This window comes from Suncus etruscus, chromosome 13 (assembly GCF_024139225.1).
Source record: "Suncus etruscus isolate mSunEtr1 chromosome 13, mSunEtr1.pri.cur, whole genome shotgun sequence".
Taxonomy (NCBI): Eukaryota; Metazoa; Chordata; class Mammalia; order Eulipotyphla; family Soricidae; genus Suncus; species Suncus etruscus.
This window is the reverse complement of record NC_064860.1, coordinates 78,774,802-78,796,367: the sequence shown is the minus strand read 5'-3', so window position 1 is coordinate 78,796,367 and position 21,566 is coordinate 78,774,802. Positions and strand designations below refer to the sequence as shown.

Genomic DNA, 21,566 nt, shown 5'->3' with positions numbered 1-21,566 from the left:
AATGATCAGAATAATTTTTCAATTGTACAATATGTTTCATTTTATTTACATGCAGTTATGAGTTTCCTTTTCTCATAATATTACCTATAATAAAAGACAATTTTAAATAGCAACTTAAAATCTGATGTTTAAAAATAACTCCATTAATTTTACTCAAATGCAAATCTATTTGTTTTGAAGGCATAGATTACAAAAGAAATGAAAGTAGTTTCTAAATTTCAAGCCAAAGTTATGTAATAAATATGGGTGAATTGCTTGTCAAGACATAAAATAGTGCTTGATACATACATATTTTTTAAGATTTTTGGCCACACTTATCAATGTTTAGGGTTAATCCTGGTTCTTCAAGCAAGAATTAGTGCTATTGGTGCTGGGGAGATCAACTGGGATGCCAGATATCAAACTCAGGATGACCACATACAAGGCAATTAGCCTACCCACTGTCCTATTACTTAGTTTGATACCAAATTCCTGCTTAAATTTGAAGCTTTGCTCTTTATATTTCCATTAGTTGGAATAATCTTTTTAAACATATATACACAAGGTATCACTCTGATAATATCAAATGAGGTCTTTTCTTATCTATATGTAAATAAATCTAGAGGTATTTTGATTTAAGTACATTTTAACATGTCATGAATATATGTCGAATATAATCATTTAAAATTTATAAATCATGGGAATTTTTATAAATATAAATCTATTTTTAATCTTTATCCAGCTGTTGTTGCATGAGCAAATGCAAGAAATCTGCACAGTCTAAGGTAAGCAAACGAACAGTTTCCTAATGAAAGAGAAAAGTATATGCCATATTGAGTATATGCATATTTTAAGAAGTCAATGACCTCGACAATCTTAACCTGATAATTGCTTTAAGACCCTTTAGCAAATACTATCAGATCTAAAGTGTTAGTGTCTTTCATTTTTGTCTTAGTCCCTGAGGCTTTTTACATATGTTTAGGTGTCTACAATATCAACTTGCTTTCGGATGAACTATTCATGATTAACATTTTCATTTACTTTCTATGACCTAGTTTTTTTTCATTGACCTACATACCTTGATTTTCCTTATCATGCAGAGAAGATTAAAATAAAACACTTCCTAATGTTGTTTCCTTGTCTTGATCTCTAAATATAACATCTTTAAGACCCTATAAAGAAGCTATAAAAATATAATATCATAAATATAACTCTTACAACTTGTAAAAGTCAGTTAATTAAGGTTTATTTCAAATTCCTAATTGTGAGTCATAGTCTTCAATATATAATCTCATTTATTCAACTAAATCAGAAAAATTAAGAAATATTTTACCCCTAACTACTGCTAGATGGTTCTAAGTAATTTGGATTTTTTTTACATTAGTTTAATTGTAAATAGATAGCAAACAAGTAGTGAAGGTTGATTAATGTATAGTCTTAAAATGTCTTATATATTAAAATAGATGTATACATAGGATTATTTCATGAAAATAAAAACAATTTCATGCGAATTTGATTTTATTTTTGGTAAGGGTAGGAATGCTCATAAAAAGTGATGGGGGTGGAGAAATAGCACAGAGTCATTTGCCTTGCAAGCAGCTGACCCAGGACCTAAGATGGTTGGTTCTAATCCCAGCGTCCCATATGGTTCCCTGTGCTGCCTGCCAGGAGCTATTTCTGAGCAAGCCAGGAGTAACCCCTGAGCACTGCTGGGTGTGACCCCAAAACCAAAAAACAAACAGGCAAGCAAACAAACAAACAAACAAACAAAACAAGAAGTGATCAGGGATCCTGGTGGCTAATCACTGTGATTCTTGGCTAAAATGGTCAGAGATTCATAGGATATGGTGTACCTCAGTGCTGTACAAGCAATGATTATGTGATAATAGAGACAAAGAGAGGGTCAATCACATGCTAGACTTGTACATCAATTACTGTCCTATCAACTAAGTATCCAAAATTTTTCTTCATGCTCTGTATTGTGCATACATCTAGCAATAAAAAAATAAATTAGTATGCATTTTTGGTCTCTAATCTTTAATTTATTTACTCAAACGAATTTCTTAAGTGTTTTTTTTTTTTTTTTGGGAGGGGGGTACAACTAGCAATACCTGGGTATACTTCTGGATCTGTGCTCAGGGATTACTCCTGATGAGAATCAGGAAAAGTGCCAACCATTGTGGCTAGCAAGGGTCAACCTCTGTCTGCATCAGTGCATTTGAGGCCAAGAACATTTTTCCTGATGACCTAGAAAGAATGGGCCATCGGCTATTGACCAGAGATGTTTTATTCTATTTCAACAACGCTTATGTAGGAACAGAGGGTGACAGGACAAAGCAGATGCATAGCTAGGGAGGAGACAGTAAAAGATGAGAGTAAGCACTGGGCTTTAGGATTTCCTCTGGAGCAACACTGTGTTGACAGGTAATATCTCCTTTAATCAGAGCTCTCTGTGAGGGAGGAGAAATGACCTGGAATCAAGCCTGATTAGTGACCATTGATCATGGGGAGATGTCAACTCTTTGTGTTGTCTTTCCTCATCACTGGAGCAGTGTCTCTGAAGCTCTTTTCCTCAAGGAAAATGCTGGGAACAGTTGTTCTACAGGGTCCCCTGAAAAGTTACTCTATGGTGTTCCCTCTGCTAGGTGGTTCAGGAACAGCTTCACAGGGGGATGCAACAGTGGACAATATGGATGCTGGGGATCAAACCCAGGGGTGTAAAACAAACACCCTATCTACTCTACTATTGTTCTGGTCTTACAGATTTTTTTTTATGAACAATATATTTTGGTGATTTAATTTTATCCCAGTTGTTGTCATGATAATAAATCAACATTTCTGATAGGTGTATAGCCCTTTAACTTGTGAATTTTACATACTCCCAGTAATTAGTAATTTCTCTAATATTTAGGTAAAATCTTCATTCAGTCCATTCTCTAAGTCCCTCACTGATATGATATGTATGTGTGTGTGTGTGTGTGTGTGTGCGTGTGTGTGTGTGTGTGTGTGTGTGTGTGTGTGTCTCCACAGAGCTTACTCCTGTTCTTGCACTTGCTTGGAATATTCTGTGGAATGCCAGAAATAGATCCCAGGTTGCTGCATGTAGGGCGAGGACAAAACTGTATTTCTGGCCCAATATTCCAACTTTTAAAATTTTCTTCATATGTTAACCATTGGTGCTTAATCCCTGAATTAGTTCTCACTACTTAGGAGTCATTTCCTTCTCCAAAACGTATTTTTTTCTAGTCACACACTACTGATCTCTTGGAGCAGAATTTGATTTTAATGCTTATTTAGGATTACCAATTTCTATCCTTCCAATCAGAAAACATGTGGCATTAAAACTCCTTTGAGTTTCTTATTGGTGGGACTCAATATATTACTGACTCCATACATATTTATCAAGTTGTCATTAACATCTTGCGATTAGAAAGTAAGGTTCATAGGGCTCACTCACTTCTGCACATATGTTAAGTAATGGGCAACACACTTATTTGTACTGGTTATCATAAAACCAGCATTTGTAATCGACAAAATTATAAATCATTTACCATGGTCTCCTCAGCCCCTCCAAAATTGTAATTTTTTTTTTATCAGAGAACTTTAGTACCTATCAAGTTGACTAAAGAATATGTCCAAAAACATTCAGTGGGATGATGGGAAATCCCTCTATGTACAGCTGTAACCTAAACATATTTGTAGGTAGGCACGCAACAATGAGAGCTAGAGTCTGGTTCTTGGAAACTCTACTTTCAATATTTTTAAATAAAGATTTGTTTTATTTGGAGGTGCTGATGAAGAGAGGAGAGGATAAAAAAGAGAAAGCTACAGGCTAAATCAAGAGCTCAAATTTCTACAAAGGCAGAGATAGTCCCAGTACATATTTGTGTGACATATGCCTACAGATAACACGTGCATGGTGTATGTACCATACATATGTTCCACAATAAACATTTTTAAAATCCAACACCAAGATATGTTTCTTTTTGTGATTAAAATACAAAAAAGGAATTATTTTTCTGATAATTGTATTATTTTATTACAATACCTTTACTGGTGTACTACTTTTTTAAACTTTTGATTTTCTAATATTATTCAGGTACAAGTACAGTCTTGTCTCTCCATTTTTTTGGGGGGGTCACACTGGGCAGTGCTCAGGGGTTACTCCTGGCTCTATGCTCAGAAATCACTCTTGGCAGGCTCTGGGGACCATATGGAATGCTGGGATTCGAACCACTGACCTTCTGCATGAAAGGCAAATGTCTTACCTCCATGCTATCTCTCCGGCCCGTCTCTCCATTTTTGACATGGAGAGTTGTTTTTTTTTCATACAACCGACAAAGACTTATACATCTAGGTATGCTGCTAAATTGTTAGATATACTTCAGAGAATAATTTAGACTTTTATGTTTTTAAATCATTTAACTTATATATTTTATGACTTATTGATATATTATCTCAAATACATTGAGTAAATAATGTTTATTATTTATCAACAAAGATAAACTTGTTAGAAAATACTGCTTAATAATATTATTTTACCTGAAAGTAGCCTCAATATATGTATGATATGTGCATAATATCCCTTTTTTGTACTTATACCAGTTAATTTGAACAAATTAACTCATTTTACAAGTGAGAAATAGAGCAGGGATATGGGTCAATGAATTGAGCATATGCCTGGCATGTGTGAGGCCCAAGGCTGAATTACAAATCTGGCAAAATAAAACCAACTAACATAAAAACAACTGAGCAACAATTTCTGTTTTGTCATTATGCTTAGTAGAAAAGTATATTAAGTAAACAATCTTCTAATTTTATACTGAAAGGCTGTTGTTTATTTTTACAATGCTAAACAAACAATATTTTATACATATTTTATGTGAGGAAATGTATTATCTTTATCCCTAATATTAATTATTTATACAATAACATTAAAATATTCTACTGTATTATCTCTTTAAACAACTAGCTGGCAGAAAAATAAGCATTATTATATTAAAACAGATAACAGAAGACCCTAATAGGCTTTTTTTTTTTTTTTTGCTTGCTTGTTTGGTTGGTTGGTTTTGTTTTGTTTTCATGTCACACCCACTGGTGCTTAAGGCTTACTCTTGGTGAGGTGTCCTAAAAGTGTTATACAAGGGGCCAGTTCACTCTCCCTCAGAACATTGGAGGGTCAGACTATAGTTAAAAAGCAAAAACAAAAACAACTAATTCCTATACATACTGTGCATATTTTATTTTGAAGTGAAAAATAATACAATATTTAAAATGAAGAACAAAGTTAAATCAAGAAACTTACCGGTTTTTCAATAGGAATTATGGATGTGTTTCTGGAGGGCTATAGCTTGTGAACCAGTGCTCCAGACTGAGAGGAGGTGTTAAGAGACAGAGAGGAGGTCAAAGTGTGGTGTGGTGTACATCCCTACATCCCAAACATGTACACTGCAGGCCCTGGATGAGTAGGCTGGTAAGCAGGGCAAGCTACTGCAGCAAAAATACCTAACAGGCCAATATCCTTGGTGGGGCTCATGTGGCTTGAGGGCTATAGTTTGAGGAACGCTGCTCTTGGCTCTGGGCTCAGAAATCACTCCTGTTGGGTCCAGGGGCCATGTTGGGTACCTGATGTCGGGACTGAATCTTTGTGGGTCATTTTCAAAACAAGCACCTTATCCACTGTGCTAGCTCTCCAGCTACCCTGGATAAAAACTAACAGGTTTTATCTTAAAGGTTAAACTGAAAATAAGTTTTGGGCCAAGGCAACATATAGTGGGCAGGAAGTTTGCATTGCATTTCACAATCAAATTTGCATGTTTCATCCCATGGCACCATGTATGCTTCCCCAAACTACATCATGAGAAATACTTGAACACAGAGCAAAAGTAAGCCTTGAACACTGCTGGGTATAACCTGAAAAATTAAAATAACAAAGAAAAAACTTGGACAATATTTGATATAATAGTAATTAAAACAAAGAATAGGAATTGCACATTGTACAAATATAAAGTTCTAGGACACTAAACTATTGGCAGAATGAAAGAGAAAGCTGAACAAGAAATTCAAAGATGGTAAACAGACACCATCTTTTATTTCTCATTATTTACAGATACATTCCAGTGACTATCAGCAAAGTCAATTTTATATAATATTTTGAATAACATAATATTAGCTGTTTCAAATTTGCCTTAGAAGAATGCTATAGTTTTCCTCATAGGCATTTCACAGTATGTTAAGTTGGTCATGTTTGGGATCATTATAAACAGCAAAAATAAAAAAAAATAGTATAGTGAAAACCCACATATCCTTTACCCAGCATTATATGAGTGCATCAAAGCCAGAAAATGACATTGGCAAAATCAATGGAATCTCATGTGTACAAGTGTGTGTAGTTCTGTTTAATTTAACATAGATAAGCATTATATTGCTACCATCATAATGCAAGCATTGTATTACCACCACAAGACTGCTTCCTTTTACCTATTCAAAGCTAGAAATCTCTTCCCTGCCTCCAATCCCTAACCTCTATAGTCTCTAATGTATTTTCCATGTGATAATTTTATTCTTGAGCCATTTAAGGTAAAAAAAAATCATATGGATAGGTTATAATTTTATACAATGGTGTCCTGAAAAACTGAGATTAGGACACAGAGAATTAGAAGAAAGATCATGTAAAGATAAGAGAAAATTAGTGAAAGATAAATGACTTTCAAATATATGTAGCTTAGCAACTTATTAATGTGTTGAGATTAAGGAAAGTTGGACTTTCAGAGCTACGTAAAAAGACAGTGAGTATATTATAGCAAATCTATTGAACAAATACAGTGTATAAGAATAGATTTATAATTGTATATTTGTATCACATATATATGTCAAGAAACAGTTTCTTATTCTATAAAATGATCACTTATGTATGTGTATAATTTATTAATATTTTCCAAAAATTGTTCTAAAAATCCCTAGTAATCACATATATATGTAATATATATGTCATATATATCTGCAACATGCTTGCAATGAGTTAGTTCAAATGAATTAAATAACATGCGTATGAACACATGTCATATACATGTACAAATCACAGAAGCATTCAGATCTGTGTTTCAGTACTGAAAATCTATAGTAAAAAAGACATTTAAATTACTTTTTATAAATTACTTCTAAATAATAGCACATTGACATTTCTGTATATCTTTGCCTTTCCCTTTCAAAGAGGATCATAGTTTAGCATGTTGGCTACATTATTTTTGTAACAGTGAGTTTTACTTAATATAAATTCTTATTTTTTATATTTGACTTTGTAAAAATATGGAAACATATGTAGGTCCATTTAAGTTAGTTAGCAACATATTATTTATGTCTAAAGTTCACTGGTTAGTAGTATGTAAATACTCATATTTTAGTACAGAATTATAACAAAATCAAATGCATAAACATTAATAAAAAGCCTTTTATTAAGTCATCCACCAAAAGGAAATAATATAAAAGTACATTTCTGAACATCTGTACATTGGAAAAATGACTAACTTAGAGGAAAAAACAGAATCTTTTTAAAAAAGAGAGCATACTTGCTGGTGGACTCTTGGTCCACCAGAAATGTTATGAATCTAAAGAGAATCATATATGTGCTTTGAGAGAAGAGAAATCAAACTTACCATCTTGATCTGTGGTCACTGTAATAGCTGTGAATGGCTTGGGAGAAAAACTCAACTCAGAAACTCCATTAATGGCTTCTATTTCAAAGGTGTAATTCACGTGAGACACAAAGTCAAGTATTATTACAGAACTGTTGGTCAGGCCAGAATGTCTTGGAACAAAGCGAAGTCCTCCACCGCAATCTTCACACTGGCTGGTGTCGAAGCCACATTTCTTACAGATTACACTGTATGTGAGATCTTTTCTCCCTCCTGTGTCACTTGGTGGGCTCCATTCCAAAATAAGTGCTGTTTCGTTGATGTTAAAAATAACATTCCTAGGAGCGGAAGGTGGCCCTAGAGAAAAGAAATTAGAAAGAAAACAAATGTACATTTATAGGACAGTGAATTATGGTGCTCACTTGAAAATTTCATTGCTAGATACTTAATTGGCCTTTAATATTATTTGAACTTTTTCTTCTGATAGGAACCACAAAGAACCTAAGGTGAAAGATGCCTGATAAAATCTTGTAATGAAGAAATCTAAATCTAAAGTTAATTTTTAGCCAACTTTTTGGTATAAGGTTTGTAATACTTATATCAAAAGCTACAGATACTAAAACATACTTATATATTAATTAATTTTTTCTGACCAAAACCACAAAATAAATAAACGTTACTTTAAAATATGTGAATATTTTAAATCATAACATAATATTTATATTATTATTAAAATTTGAAAAAATATATTCAGTCTTTATCCTTTTATTTACTATGATTATAGTATGTATGTATGTGTATATGGCATATTGATAAAGTTCCTATGCACTACTTTAATGATTTCTAAAAATCTGTTTTCTTAGACAGAGGTTAAACAGAGTTTGGAAAAAAGAAAGAAAAAATAAAGTGGACGGAAGCATAAAGCTATGCATGCAAAGTATGTACAAGAGCCAAGTCAATTGGATGGGATAAAAATTTAGAGGGTGAGTGCACCTGCCACTCGGCCACCTCCCCACTTGTGCACCAGGCCCCCGCATTCCACAGCAGTCCTGCGCCTGAAGTCAGGGACCCCCGACCCGACTGCAGGCAGGGCGAGTACGCCCGCCACCCGACCACCTCCCCACATGGGCGCCAGATTCAGGGACCCCTGAACGAACTGCAGGCAGAATGAGTGCGCCACCCGGCCACATCCCCATGTGGGCACCAAGAGAACCCTGCGCCTGACCCACTCTGTGCTGCTGGGAAGGGCTAGAGCTTATAGACCGGGTGAGCTTTGGTCTACTACCCGGACCTTGGGGTATCCTAGAGCAGCCTGCCTCTTGAGCCCTGGAGTGGACCTGGGAATGCCTCCTAGTCCAACCCCTATGGAGAACAGTCTGGAGAGTGCTCAAGAAACTCAGAATTGAGCTGCTATTTGACCCAGTAATTTCTCTCTTAGGTATCTACCCCCAAGTCGGAAGGACATTCATCCTGAAGTATGTGTGCATCCCACTATTTATCGCAGCACTCAGTATAATAGCCAAGTCTTGAAACCAACCTCGATGTCCAACAACAGACGAGTGGATCATTAAGATGTGGTATCTATGCACAATGGAATTCTACATGGCAGTCAGAAATGATACAATCATGGACTTTGCAGCAACATGGATGGACCTACTACATATTATGTTAAACATATTATGTTAAAGAAGATAAAAGATAAACACAGAATGATAGCACTATTCTGAAGCACCTAGAACATACACCTTATATACAATTAATACTCAACAATCAAATAACAGGGTTTAACAGGGTAGAAACTCCAAACACTGGAACAGTCAACATACTTTGTTTTGGGAGCCGTGCCCAAAACACACAAAAGAAGAACAAAACAAACTCTTGACTACACATTATACCATAAAGAAACCAGCAAAAGCAGAAGCAGCAGCACAGAGAGAACAGGTATATAATCAGCCTTCTACTACAAAGGCCCATAATAATCCCTTAGAGATCTTATACAGGATTACAGGTAAAGAATACCATGGGAAATCACTGACTCCAACGGTAACATCTCATAACAATATGTTTTAATACCTTAATCTTACTATATTTAAAATAACCTCTCAGCTTTTCTGTCCATAGGCATTCTTGAATACAAAGGGTGGACAGTCACACGAGATACCATACCCACCTTGCACTATGAGAATGTCCCGAGAAAACTCTAACATACACTTTATCTCTAGGTTATACCTTCTTTTAGTATTTGAAGCACTGGACCAGCCAGAACACCGAAGCAGCAACTGTGACCTACAGACTTATTCTACAGGCCCTACTCATCAAACATATACAAGCAAACTAGCATTCCCTTGCCCTTTGCTCCTTTCTTCTCACTACTTTATTTTTTTCTTTTCTTTTCCTTCTTTCTCTCTTCTTCTTTTTTTCTTTTTAATGTATTTTCTCTTCTCTTCTTTCCTGCCCCTTACATATACTTTCCCCTTTCCCCCCTTTGGAAATCTGACTATCCACCCCACAATCCCATCCAGATTTCCCACTTTATTAAAACTCTTCACCCTCAGTTCTTAATCTATTAGGCATTAAGACTGACCTCCTACCCCAACAAACCAGTACCCAGCACCCAAGCAAAGGGGCACCAAGTTAAACCCACACCTTGTTCCTGGCAAAAAAAGGCAACCAACTCCCCTGCTGACTCATGCTGCGTTGCCCTCCTTACCAACTCTTTCTAATGTGGACTGTTATTTGAAACTTAGCTCTAAAAGTATCCCCAAAGCAAGAACTCTTCCCAAGACCTCCCTAACGGAAAGCTTTGGCCAATCTCAAGAAGTTCAGTGTGTGTGATGAAAAGGTACCCGGGTACCCAAACACCACAAGAAAATCTCAAAAGACAATGGGGAAACCTATAGTTCCATCATAAGTATAAGACCTGTATTGCACTACCTCTTTACCTGCTGTTCCCCAAATATAAGATAGTTTCTAGCACCTTTTTGTTCCTTTAATTACTTTGTTATTTCATTTTTTAAATCTTTGTTCACACACACACACACACACACACACACACACATATATATACATATATATATAAGCACATATATTTTTATTTTTATTTTTATCTTTTTTGGGTGTGTGACTTGTTTCTGTTTTCTTCTTTTTCCACCCCCAAATGCACCAGCAATTTTTAATGTAGCACCATTTCCCCCTGCAAACACACACTAAGAAAAGGGGAAATCTTAGATATAAAAAGGAGCCTTTATCTACTAGGGATAAGAATTCATACTTGCTTACAATACAAGGTTATCTCCCACCTTGAAAAATGTCATGTGGACCCTACTTAGACCCCAGGTGATTAGACACCATCCATCCAGCCTTGAACCTTGGATCCCAGACATAGAAACTACACAGTTCTTCACGACAGCTACAGGAAACAAATCCCATCCGGGACATCCACAATACTGCTTGGACACCAACAAGTGCCAGCTATAATACAATATCCTGACAAGAAAAATGGGAACAACTTGACCTAAGACCAGGTTATCCTACCCCTTCAGCTGACAATAAGACAAAATCAGGACTTGTCACCCTTTGGTCAGTCCAAAAGCCAAGAGCGTGATTTACAGATGACTGGCTGATAGAACCATGACTGGTCTGAATGTATCCTAGGACCAATAAAAAAGTCCTAGTCTAGGGTTTGAGCTATGACCTGCATAACAACCATGATCTCTAGTTCCAAAGGTCCGTCTGAGACAATTGCGATGGAATGGGTCTTCTGGAAACACAAAGAAAGACGCTTTCATAGGCTCCATCCTAAGATCAGCGCAAAGACCATGACCACCAAACACAGAGGATGGATTAAAATGACACTGAGGGAACAGAACTTCTAGAACCACAAAGAAAAGCTTCATCATAAGTTCCACTCCTTGACCTGTGCAGATACCGACATCTCTAGATACAGAGATCTGATTTTATCACCCAGGACGAAGCAGAAGTCTTCCAAACACCACAAAAGCACCAAGATGAGAGTAAATAACGAGTCTATATCTAATCCCATGACAATATACTCCAAGGGTGGAGAAACTCTGTACTCTTAGGCCAAGGGAATTCCTTTTCGAATGACCCCAATATTTACCGTGCCTGTGCAGGAGGGAAAAGAAAAAAAAAAGCACAAAATAATTTTTTTTATATCTACCTAGGTTTTGTCGATTTCTTCATTTTGGTGTGGTTACTTAAGTTGTTGTCTCCATTTATATTTATTTATTTATTTTCTTCTTTTCTTTTTCTTTAGGTGCTATGCCATGTTTCTTTCTTTTTTTTTTTATCTCAAGACCATGGCTTTTATGTGGTGCTTATCTTTATTGTTGGAGTGCTAACTAGATATTTTATTTGACACTTCTTTTTGTACTGTTGAGGTGTTTCACCTTCTTTTTCCCCTTCATCTTTCAAACCAATGATGAGAACCTCTAAGAACTCGGCCCATTTTTGACGTATTTGGTTTTTACCCCAGTTTATCACTTTTCTCTTCTTCAAACAAAATCACATAACTGGAACTATCTAATACCACCTTCCAGTTATAGGAGGAAACAAGGGAGGTACCAAGACCAAAACAGGTGTAGGACCACTAAGTAGTAAGCTAGGCTCAGAGGGGACCACACATTCTAGCAGCCCGGGGGGTAAGGGAGGAGGATATGGGAGGTAGGATGGGAACGGAGGTGTAGGGAAGATAATTCGGTGATGGGAATCCCCCTGATATTATGTTAATATGTACCTAAAATATTATTGTCAACAATATGTAAGCCACTATGATCAAAATAAAAATTATATTAAAACATTTATATAAAAATAATGGTGAATAATAAAATAAATTATGACAACTTGTCTTTTATTTCTGTTACATTCTTGAATATAGGGGGAGAGAAAATAATTCCTGAAATAGCTGTATGTTCTTAAAAGTTAACAAAACAATACATTAATTCTTAATATAATAAAGGTTATACAATATGTCATATATATGTCACATTTTCTAATATATTACAAAATACATATACCATATCAAAATAGAAAACCTTCTTCATTCTTTCTACCTTTGGATTTGAATCATATTGCATAGATTTCTTATATCCAATTATTATAAAATATCAAAAGGTTCTTTCTATAAAATTGCTGTTATAGAAAATATTTGAAAATAACTTATTACATATACAACGAGACACATCCCTATCTTATTTCAGAACACTTAATTTTAGGAAATCTAAAATAATTCTATTAATTTATTACAAGTACAATTTTAGGTGTTATAAAAATATTCTAAGAAACAGATGTATTTTTAGAAGCTAATGGTGGATTCCAGGATACATTTATTAAATAAAAGTTGGCTTTTAGTGACAACTAATCATGTCCAATATTCTATTAGCTTTTTCTTCACATTAAAAATAATAATAATTAAATTATAAAACCTGCAATTTGGGGGCTCAACAGAAAAGTTGCTAAAATAAATATTAAACTAGGGGAATATTCTATGAAAGTCTCCTTCCTATCCTTCTGAGAAAAAGAGGAGAAAATACATGGTTAAGTTTATGAAGGGTAGTAAAAATAAATCTTAAAATGACAGAAATGAACTATAGTTAGAATGCAAAATGGAAGAACAAAAATAGTTTTTAATTATTTTGTTTCAGTACTATATCTGGTTGAGATTATGGGATCATACATATTACAAGAACTGTATTCTGCAGCTATGAAAGGTAAACAAGAGATAGTGGTTAACCACTGTACTCTCTGTAGCCCACAAAACAAGTTTTAAGGGATAAGAGAGGGCCTGGATAATGGTTGGACAGCTAGTCTCAACAATGAGTGAATATTTTTTTTACCAAAGAAATAAAAAGAGTTTATGTATGGAAATAAAACACTTTAACAGAGAAAATCTGTCATAGTAAGTTTTTAGAAAATATGGGAGGTTTGTCCATTGGTGTGAAGTTAGATGTAATAGTTGCTTTGGAAAAGAGTATGAAAATCCCTCTCAAAAATTCATGAAGTAGTTACCATATAGTTCAGAATATAGTTTCTGGGCATACGTGCTGAGGAATCTTAAATGTGACTCAAAATCATCACGTGTAAAGAGCAACAATGTTGGTCAAGGTAATGCAAAGATAAAAGTAACCTATCTGGCAAGTTATGAATAAATAAGCACAATATAGCTCATTTATATAATTAAATATTCACCTTTAAAAGAAAAAGAATTCTGATAGATTCTACTACAACACTGATTAACTAAGAAGAAACATGACATAATGACAAATACTGTAAATTATGTGTGATAGTTCCTTTAAGATATTGGAGTAATCAAATCCTTCAGAAAACAAACAGAATAAAAGTTACCCGGCTGAATGGAGATAATTTTTTTGAGAGTACAGAGATTGCGTGTGTGTGTGTGTGTGTGTGTGTGTGTGTGTGTGTGTGTGTGTGTGTATGTGTGTGTGTGTGTGTGTGCGCGCGCGCACTCTTGGCAATGCTCAAGGGTTACTCCAGACTCTATACTCAGAGATTTCTCCTGTCAGGTTTGGGTGCACCAGGTGGGGTATTGGGTTTCAAATCTGGGTGAACATATACAAGTCAAATGCCCTACCTCTGTTCTATGTCTCAGACACCTGTGTGCAAAGTTTTAATTTTGTGAGATGGAAAGAGTGAATGTTCTTAGGCAGATTAGCTGGGAACCAAAAAATGACTCAAACTAAGGTTTACCTATGTCATAAAGCAAAAATTATGAGGCCCTTGGTTTCATAACTGCATACAAAAATATAAAAAAGAAAATGAATTTACATGGTAAATTTTCACATTTATTATACATAACTATAAGAGTTTCCATCTGAGGATCTAGAAAGAAAATATAGCTTTTATTTTGCTTGCCTTGTATAAAACTGAGCCCAGTTTGATCACCAGAAGCTCACATAATCCTTTGAACACAGCTACAAGTGATCCTTGAGCACAGAGACAGGAATAAGCTCTAAGTAACACCAGGTATGTTCAGAAATATCTCTCCCAAATTTTTCTCCATATATATATATTTAAATAAAATTTCCTTTAATTATTTTAAAAGGGAAACATTTTGAAAATGATCTTAACAAATACTAGGAATTCAGTAGTAATAACATTAGCATTAGTTATAAATCTATATGGTTATATTATAGGTTATGGAATATAAAAATCTTAAATGTTTTGAATTCTCATCACAGTGAATATTATCAGCATTCTGATGTGTGGGAGCTGCAGTTACATTTACATATATCATCTAATGCTAACCTAGAATGAGACAGTTTTCCCGTAAAATTGAAGCATTCCTTTATCGAATTACATGTTGAAGATGCAAAAATAAAATCAGCCTTCAGAAAGAAAAATATAGAAGGGACTCAGTAATCTAGAAAGGAGAAAAAAAATAAGTTTTACCTCCAACCCTTATGTATGCCTTGGAAGATAACAATTTATGAATATTATCATAATAATAGTCTTCCTGTAGAATGACATATTCATATTGTTGCTCTATTCTCATACTTAAAAAGGAAAACGAGTTATTATTCACATATTTCCATAAGTAGGAAAACTGTTATCAATTATGTATGGATGTTTGTAAGATATATCTCTCTGCCTGAAGATACTTTTTTTTTAAAAAAAAAAGGCAGGCACCCTTCTTACTCAAGGGCCCTCATACCAATTTGCATGACGATTAAATAGCTTTTTAATTGCTGTTAAATTATGCCAGCTAAACTGTGATTTCATGCAAATATTAAGCTGTAATGACATGCAGTGAATCATTTACTAAGATTTAAAACTTGGAACAAAGAGAGACAATTAATTCTAATCCTCAGATTCAACTAAATTATGTGTCACTGGGCTTTTATGAATGTGGCCTGATTGCTTTGTTATCATTTATAAATTATACAAAGATTATGTGACACATTGAGATAAAAGAAATAAGAAGGGATAAAACATTGATAGCAATAATAATTTTGGAAATATTGGTTTAAAAACTCCCTAAAATTTTCTTATGTTTGAATTTTTCTTTAAAGGAAACAAATAATTTCTTAGAAGAAAAGAAATCTCACACATCACCCTCTGGATTGGCTTCAGAGCAAAGGGCAATTACTCTGATTTACAACTTGCTGTTTTACAAGCCATCATATAATATCCTTTATAAAGGCTACAATCATATTTCTATAGTTTATATGAAAATACATTTTCAGTCTTTTCTCTTTCTTTTTTACTTTAATTTGGATGTCCTCTTTACAATTTAAAAGAATAAAGTGGCAGTATGGCAACAGCAGACGTTGAGAACTTCTTCATACTTCTCGCTATTCCTTTCCCTGAGATGTTCTGGCCTTTGGCACCCATGTTCCTCGCAGAAGAACATTATTCAAGTATTCTACTTCTGTTGTTTCAATTTGTTATATGATGCAAAATGAGTTGAGATAGAACCATATTTCCCAAAATACATTCTATGAAATATCTCTATTCCCATGCACTGCTATGTAAAACATAAATTCAGTTCTAAATTAAAATCTCAAATAGACTGACACTGAAACAAAAGTAACCTGATTATCTTTATTGAAGCCAATATTTTACCAAACATTTGGTCATGGAATCAATTTTTATATGAAGGAGGTGGAGGAATAATAGGTTCTGAAAAACACCTTTAAAGGCTTAGCATAAAAGTCTGCAAATGGAAGGGTTATATTTTGTTGCCGTAAGTCTTGATGTATACTTTTCATGATTGTAATTATGAAAATACTCATGTCTCTGAGAAATTGGGGCTTTTCCACATTGAGTGCAGAGTCCTTTAATTCTATCACTATTTAAGCTTTATGGAGAAGGTTTAAATTATTTATTTTTATAAAATACTTTAAAAATATTAAAACATCTTGATTAACACAGTCATTCAGAGTTGAGTTTCAGGTACACAAAGTTCTGACAAATATCTCACTACCAGTGTCAACTTCACTCCACCAATGTCCCAGATTTCCTCCCACCTCCCGACTGACTTCTTGATACATACATTACCAAATTTTTATTATTGATAGCACACTTGAACATGATTAAAGTATTGTTGGTCTGTTGTTTAGATATATACTTAAATATACCCCTCCCTACAACCTGATTTGTTATCTAGCCACATCTCTTTCATCTTCTGCTCCCCCATTACTTATTTTCCTCCCTGTCATTCACATTTTAGTAAATCAAATGCAATATGGGTACTGCCTTGAGAACTTACATTTCCTCTCCTGTTTTTAAGAAATATTTTTAGAACATAAATGAAGAAGTAATATGTTGTTTTTCAATGTACTTCTTAAAAAGGTAATTTTAGAGCATTAACATACTTTTATAGGGAGATTAGAAATTAAATTTTAACTTTTAGAAATCTAACCTTAAGCCAACTTTAAATTGTATTACAAAGAAGTAGTCATTAAAACAGCATGGTTTTGGAAGAGAGACAGATCTGCAGAACAGTGAAATAGACTTGAGTATTCAGAGAATGTTCTCCACACAATCAATTAATCTTTGATAAAGGGGCAAGAAATGCAAAGTGGAGCAAGGAAAGCCTCTTCAACAAGTGTTGTTGGGAAAACTGGTCAGTCACATTCAAAAAAGCAAACTTGGACCTCATTCAACACTATGCACAAATGTAAATTCAAATGATTACAAGCTTTAGTATCAGGGGCCAGAGTGATAATGCAGTGGTAGGGCATTTCTTTTGCATATGGCTGACAAAGAATGGACCTCGGCTCGATCCCTGGAGTCCCATATGGACCCCCAAACCAGGAATTATTTCTTTTGTTGGGGGGGGGTCATACCCGGCAGTGCTCTTAGGTTACTCCTGGCTCCACGCTCAGAAATTGCTCCTGACAGGCTCAGGGGACCATATGGGATGCTGGGATTTGAACCAATGACCTTCTGCATGAAAGGCAAATACCTTACCTCCATGCTATCTCTCTGGCCCCAGGAATTATTTCTGAGCACATAATCAGGAGTAACCCCTGTGTGTCACCAGATATGGCCCCAAAACAAACAAACAAACAAAAGAAAACAAAAAATAACCCCTTATTATCAGGCCTTGAAACATAAGGTATATAGAGAAACATGTTGGGAAAACACTACATGACATTGAGCATAAAGGCATGAACAATGGGGAAACACCATTGTCAAAACAAGTGGAAGCAAAGATAAACAAAAGGTACTACATTAAACTGAGTAGCTTCGGCATCTCAAAGGAAATAGGGACTAGGACAAAGGCTACCCACAAAATGAGAGAAACTATTCACCCAAAATCAGTCAGAAAAGGGGATAATATCTAAGCTATATATGGTACTTATATAACTTAACAAGAAAAAATGTCATCTAATTAAATAAAAAAATGGGGAGAAGAAATAGTCACTTCTCTCTTTATATATATATGTATATATATATTTTATTATTTATTTATTTATTTTTGCTTTTGGGGCCACACCCGGTGACGCTCAGGGGTTACTCCTGGCTATTTGCTCAGAAATCACTCCTGGCTTGGGGACCATATGGGATGCCCGGGGATTGAACCTCGGTCCATTCTAGGCTAGCGCTTGCAAGGCAGATGCCTTACCTCTAGTGCCACCACTTTGGCCCTATTCTTTCTTTTTTTATATATAAAATCTTTATTTAAGCAACATAACTACAAGCATGATTGTACTTGGGTTTCAGTCATAAACAGAACACCCCCTTCATCAGTGCAACATTCTCACCACCAATGGAACAGTCACTTCTCAAAGAAGAAATACAGATGGACAATAGGCAAATAAAAAAGTGCTGCACAACACTAATAATTAGGGTTATACAAATGTAATCAATAATGTGGTATCAACTCATGCCACAGAGACTGGTACACATTACAAAGAACAAGAACAACTAATGCTGATGGGGATATGGACATGTGGAGAGAAAGAAACTCTTATTCACTACTGATAGGAATGACCTCTGTTAGCCATTCTGAAAAATAATATTGATATTCCTCAAAAAACTGGGATATGATCATGACAATTGTAATGAGTGAGAGGAGTAGAAATCCTGTCTTGAATACAGACAGAAGGTGAGAGAAAGGGATGAGTTCTTTGGTGGTGGTGGGAATGTTATATTGGTGAAGGAGGGTGTTCTTTTTATGACTAAAACCCAACTACAAATATGTTTGTAATCATGATGCTTAAATAAAGACATTAAAAGCCTGTCTAGAGTACAGGCAGCGGTGGGGTGGGGAGGAGGGAGATTTGGGACATTGGTAATGAGAATGTTGCACAGGTGAAGGGGGGTGTACTTTACATGACTGAAACCCAACCATAATTATGTTTGTAATTTTTTGTGATATATTTGTAATTATGTTTAAATAAAAATATTAATTTTAAAAAATTAAAAAAAAGGAAATTTATTTCCCATATGATCCAACATACCACTTTTTGGGATATACCTTAGGAATGCAAAAGCACAATACAAATACGCCCTCTGTACAGCTATGTTCATTGCAGAACTATTTACAATTTCCATAATCTGGAAAGAACCCAGAGGCCTGAAAACAGATGAGCAGTCAAAGAAACTGTGGTACATATACACAATGAAGTATTATGCAGCTATTAGGAAAAATGAAGTCCTGAAAATTTTCTAAACATTTAAGGACATGGAAACTATTATGCTGAGTGAAATAATTAAGAGGGAGAAAGAGATAGACACAGAGTAGTCTCAATCATCTGTGGGATTTAAGAAAAATAAAAGACAGTATGGTAAAAATACCCAAAGACAAAGAGATGAGGGCTAGAAGGACCACCTTATGATATGAAGCTTACTACAAAAAGTGGTGAGTGCAGTTAGAGAAATAACTACACTAACAACTATCATTACAATGGTAGTGAGTGAGAGAAATAGAATGCCTGGCATGAATACAGGCAAGGGGGGAGGGAGGAGAAAGATGGCTGGCACTGATGGCAGGAAAGTTGCACTGGTGAAGGGGGTATACTTTTTATGACTGAAACCAAACTCAAACATGTTGTAATCATGATTTTTAAATAAAGATATTATTATTAGAAGAAAAAACCATCTAATCCCATCAAAAATGGGGAGAATAAAAGAACAGCTATTTCAGAACAGAATAAATACAAATGGGCAAAAGACACATGAAAAAATGTTCCACATCACTAATCATCAGGAATATGCAAATCAAAGAAACAATGAGGTTTCTCATGAACAAATATTGCTGGCAGGGATGTGGGAATGTGAATATAAAGGAACTCTCATTCACTGCTGTTGGGAAGGCTGTCTAGTCCAGCATTTCTGGAAAACTATATGGATATTCCTCAGAAAACTGGCTAAAGAAACTGTGGTATTCCTACACAATGGAATAACATGCAGCCATTAAGAAAAAAGAAGTCATGAATTTTTTGCCTATACATTAATGGACATGGAGATTATTATGTTGAGTAAAATGAATCAGAGAGAGGATAGGCATAGAATAATCTGACTCATTTGAGGGATATAAGAAAAATAAAAAACAAAATGGTAATAATATGCAGAGACAATAGAGATGAAAGTCAGGAGGACGAACCCATGACATGAAGCCTGCTATTAATGTGTTGAGTGCAATTAGAGCACTAATTTTACAAACGAATACTATGAGAGTGATAGTTGAAACTGATTTCTCTGAGCAAGAACTGAATGCTTAAAAGTGATAAAGTGATAAAGATAATAAGGCAGCCCTTCATTGATAATAATGCAAACCACAATATTAGAGAGTGAAAGTGAGAGAGAAAGCCAAATGTCTACCCAAGAGACCAGCAGGGAGTGGGGGTGGATAAAAAGGAAAAGGGGGACATAAAAAAGAAAAATTTAGGTTATAATATTTACAAGAGACTGATGTTAAATTCAAGGCTAATATATTTACAAGGACATGATGTCATTCATTACATATATAGTTATATAACTTGCAAACCAGATAAGAATTGGAAGGGTATATTGATATGATAAATGTAATAGAAATTAGAAATATATAACACAATTAATATCTATTGGAAAGAAATTTATTTGAAAAATATGAGTACACAAATATCACAAAGGCTTGCAGTGTAAGAATTTGAGACTGGAAATGTCTGTGCTTTAAGAAAGAGGGCAAACAACTTTAGTCTGGAAATTATCTTAAATATTTTCAGCTATTCACAAAAGTGCAAAAAATAAAAACAACAACATATATATCCATAGATTTTCTAATTCTAAGAATAAAAATTGTGTAACAGCCATGGAAATTACATAGATGATAAAAAACAAACTAAAATTTTGTGAGAAGTTTGGCCTTTATTTACTTAAATAAAATGCCACGATATTTCTCTAATACCACTTTAAAAACATTTTAACTACACAGAGATTTTTCAGTATTTGAGTCAATTATTTTTTTTTTACTAAAAACTCATTAAAGATAGAAGAAAACACTTTTTATAATCTGGGAGAAAGTAAAAGCATAAACAAAATCAAGTGAGAATAATTTAAGATGCAAAAATATTTTAGCTAATTTTTAATACTGTATTTATGGGTAAGTTTTTTTAGTGAATGTTTTCCACACATGTAGATGGAGTTGAATGTGATAATTCTGATTTTTTATTTGTGGAGTTAGGAGTAGACTCACTGCATTAGCAAATAGTAATTTGATTTTCCAAGAAGTTACAGAATTACCCCCTAAATATCTTCCCATAAAAGAATCTCTCCTAGTGAGATGGAAAAGAAATATTGGATAAAGCAAAAATTAAAGTACTTATGTTCAGGTATCTCCACAAAGCACATCTGAAATCTTATATCAGTGAGCTGTATTGGTGAAATTGGCATGCATTGCAGACAAGTACCTGTTCTGATACTGTTCATGTTTATATAAAGTACTACAGCAATACATAGTACATTTTCAAGATTACTTTCTAGAAG

The 21,566-nt window shown here is 34.6% G+C and overlaps 1 protein-coding gene across 1 annotated transcript in view; it reads right to left on the bottom strand.

Moving 5' to 3' along the window:
- EPHA6 (EPH receptor A6) overlaps nt 1–21,566 on the bottom strand; it is a 973,333-nt gene that overhangs the window by 571,675 nt on the left and 380,092 nt on the right. Inside the window, exon 5 of the mRNA XM_049785675.1 lies at nt 7,635–7,970. Coding sequence (XP_049641632.1) covers nt 7,635–7,970 — 336 coding nt within the window. The remainder of the gene's footprint in view (nt 1–7,634; nt 7,971–21,566) is intronic.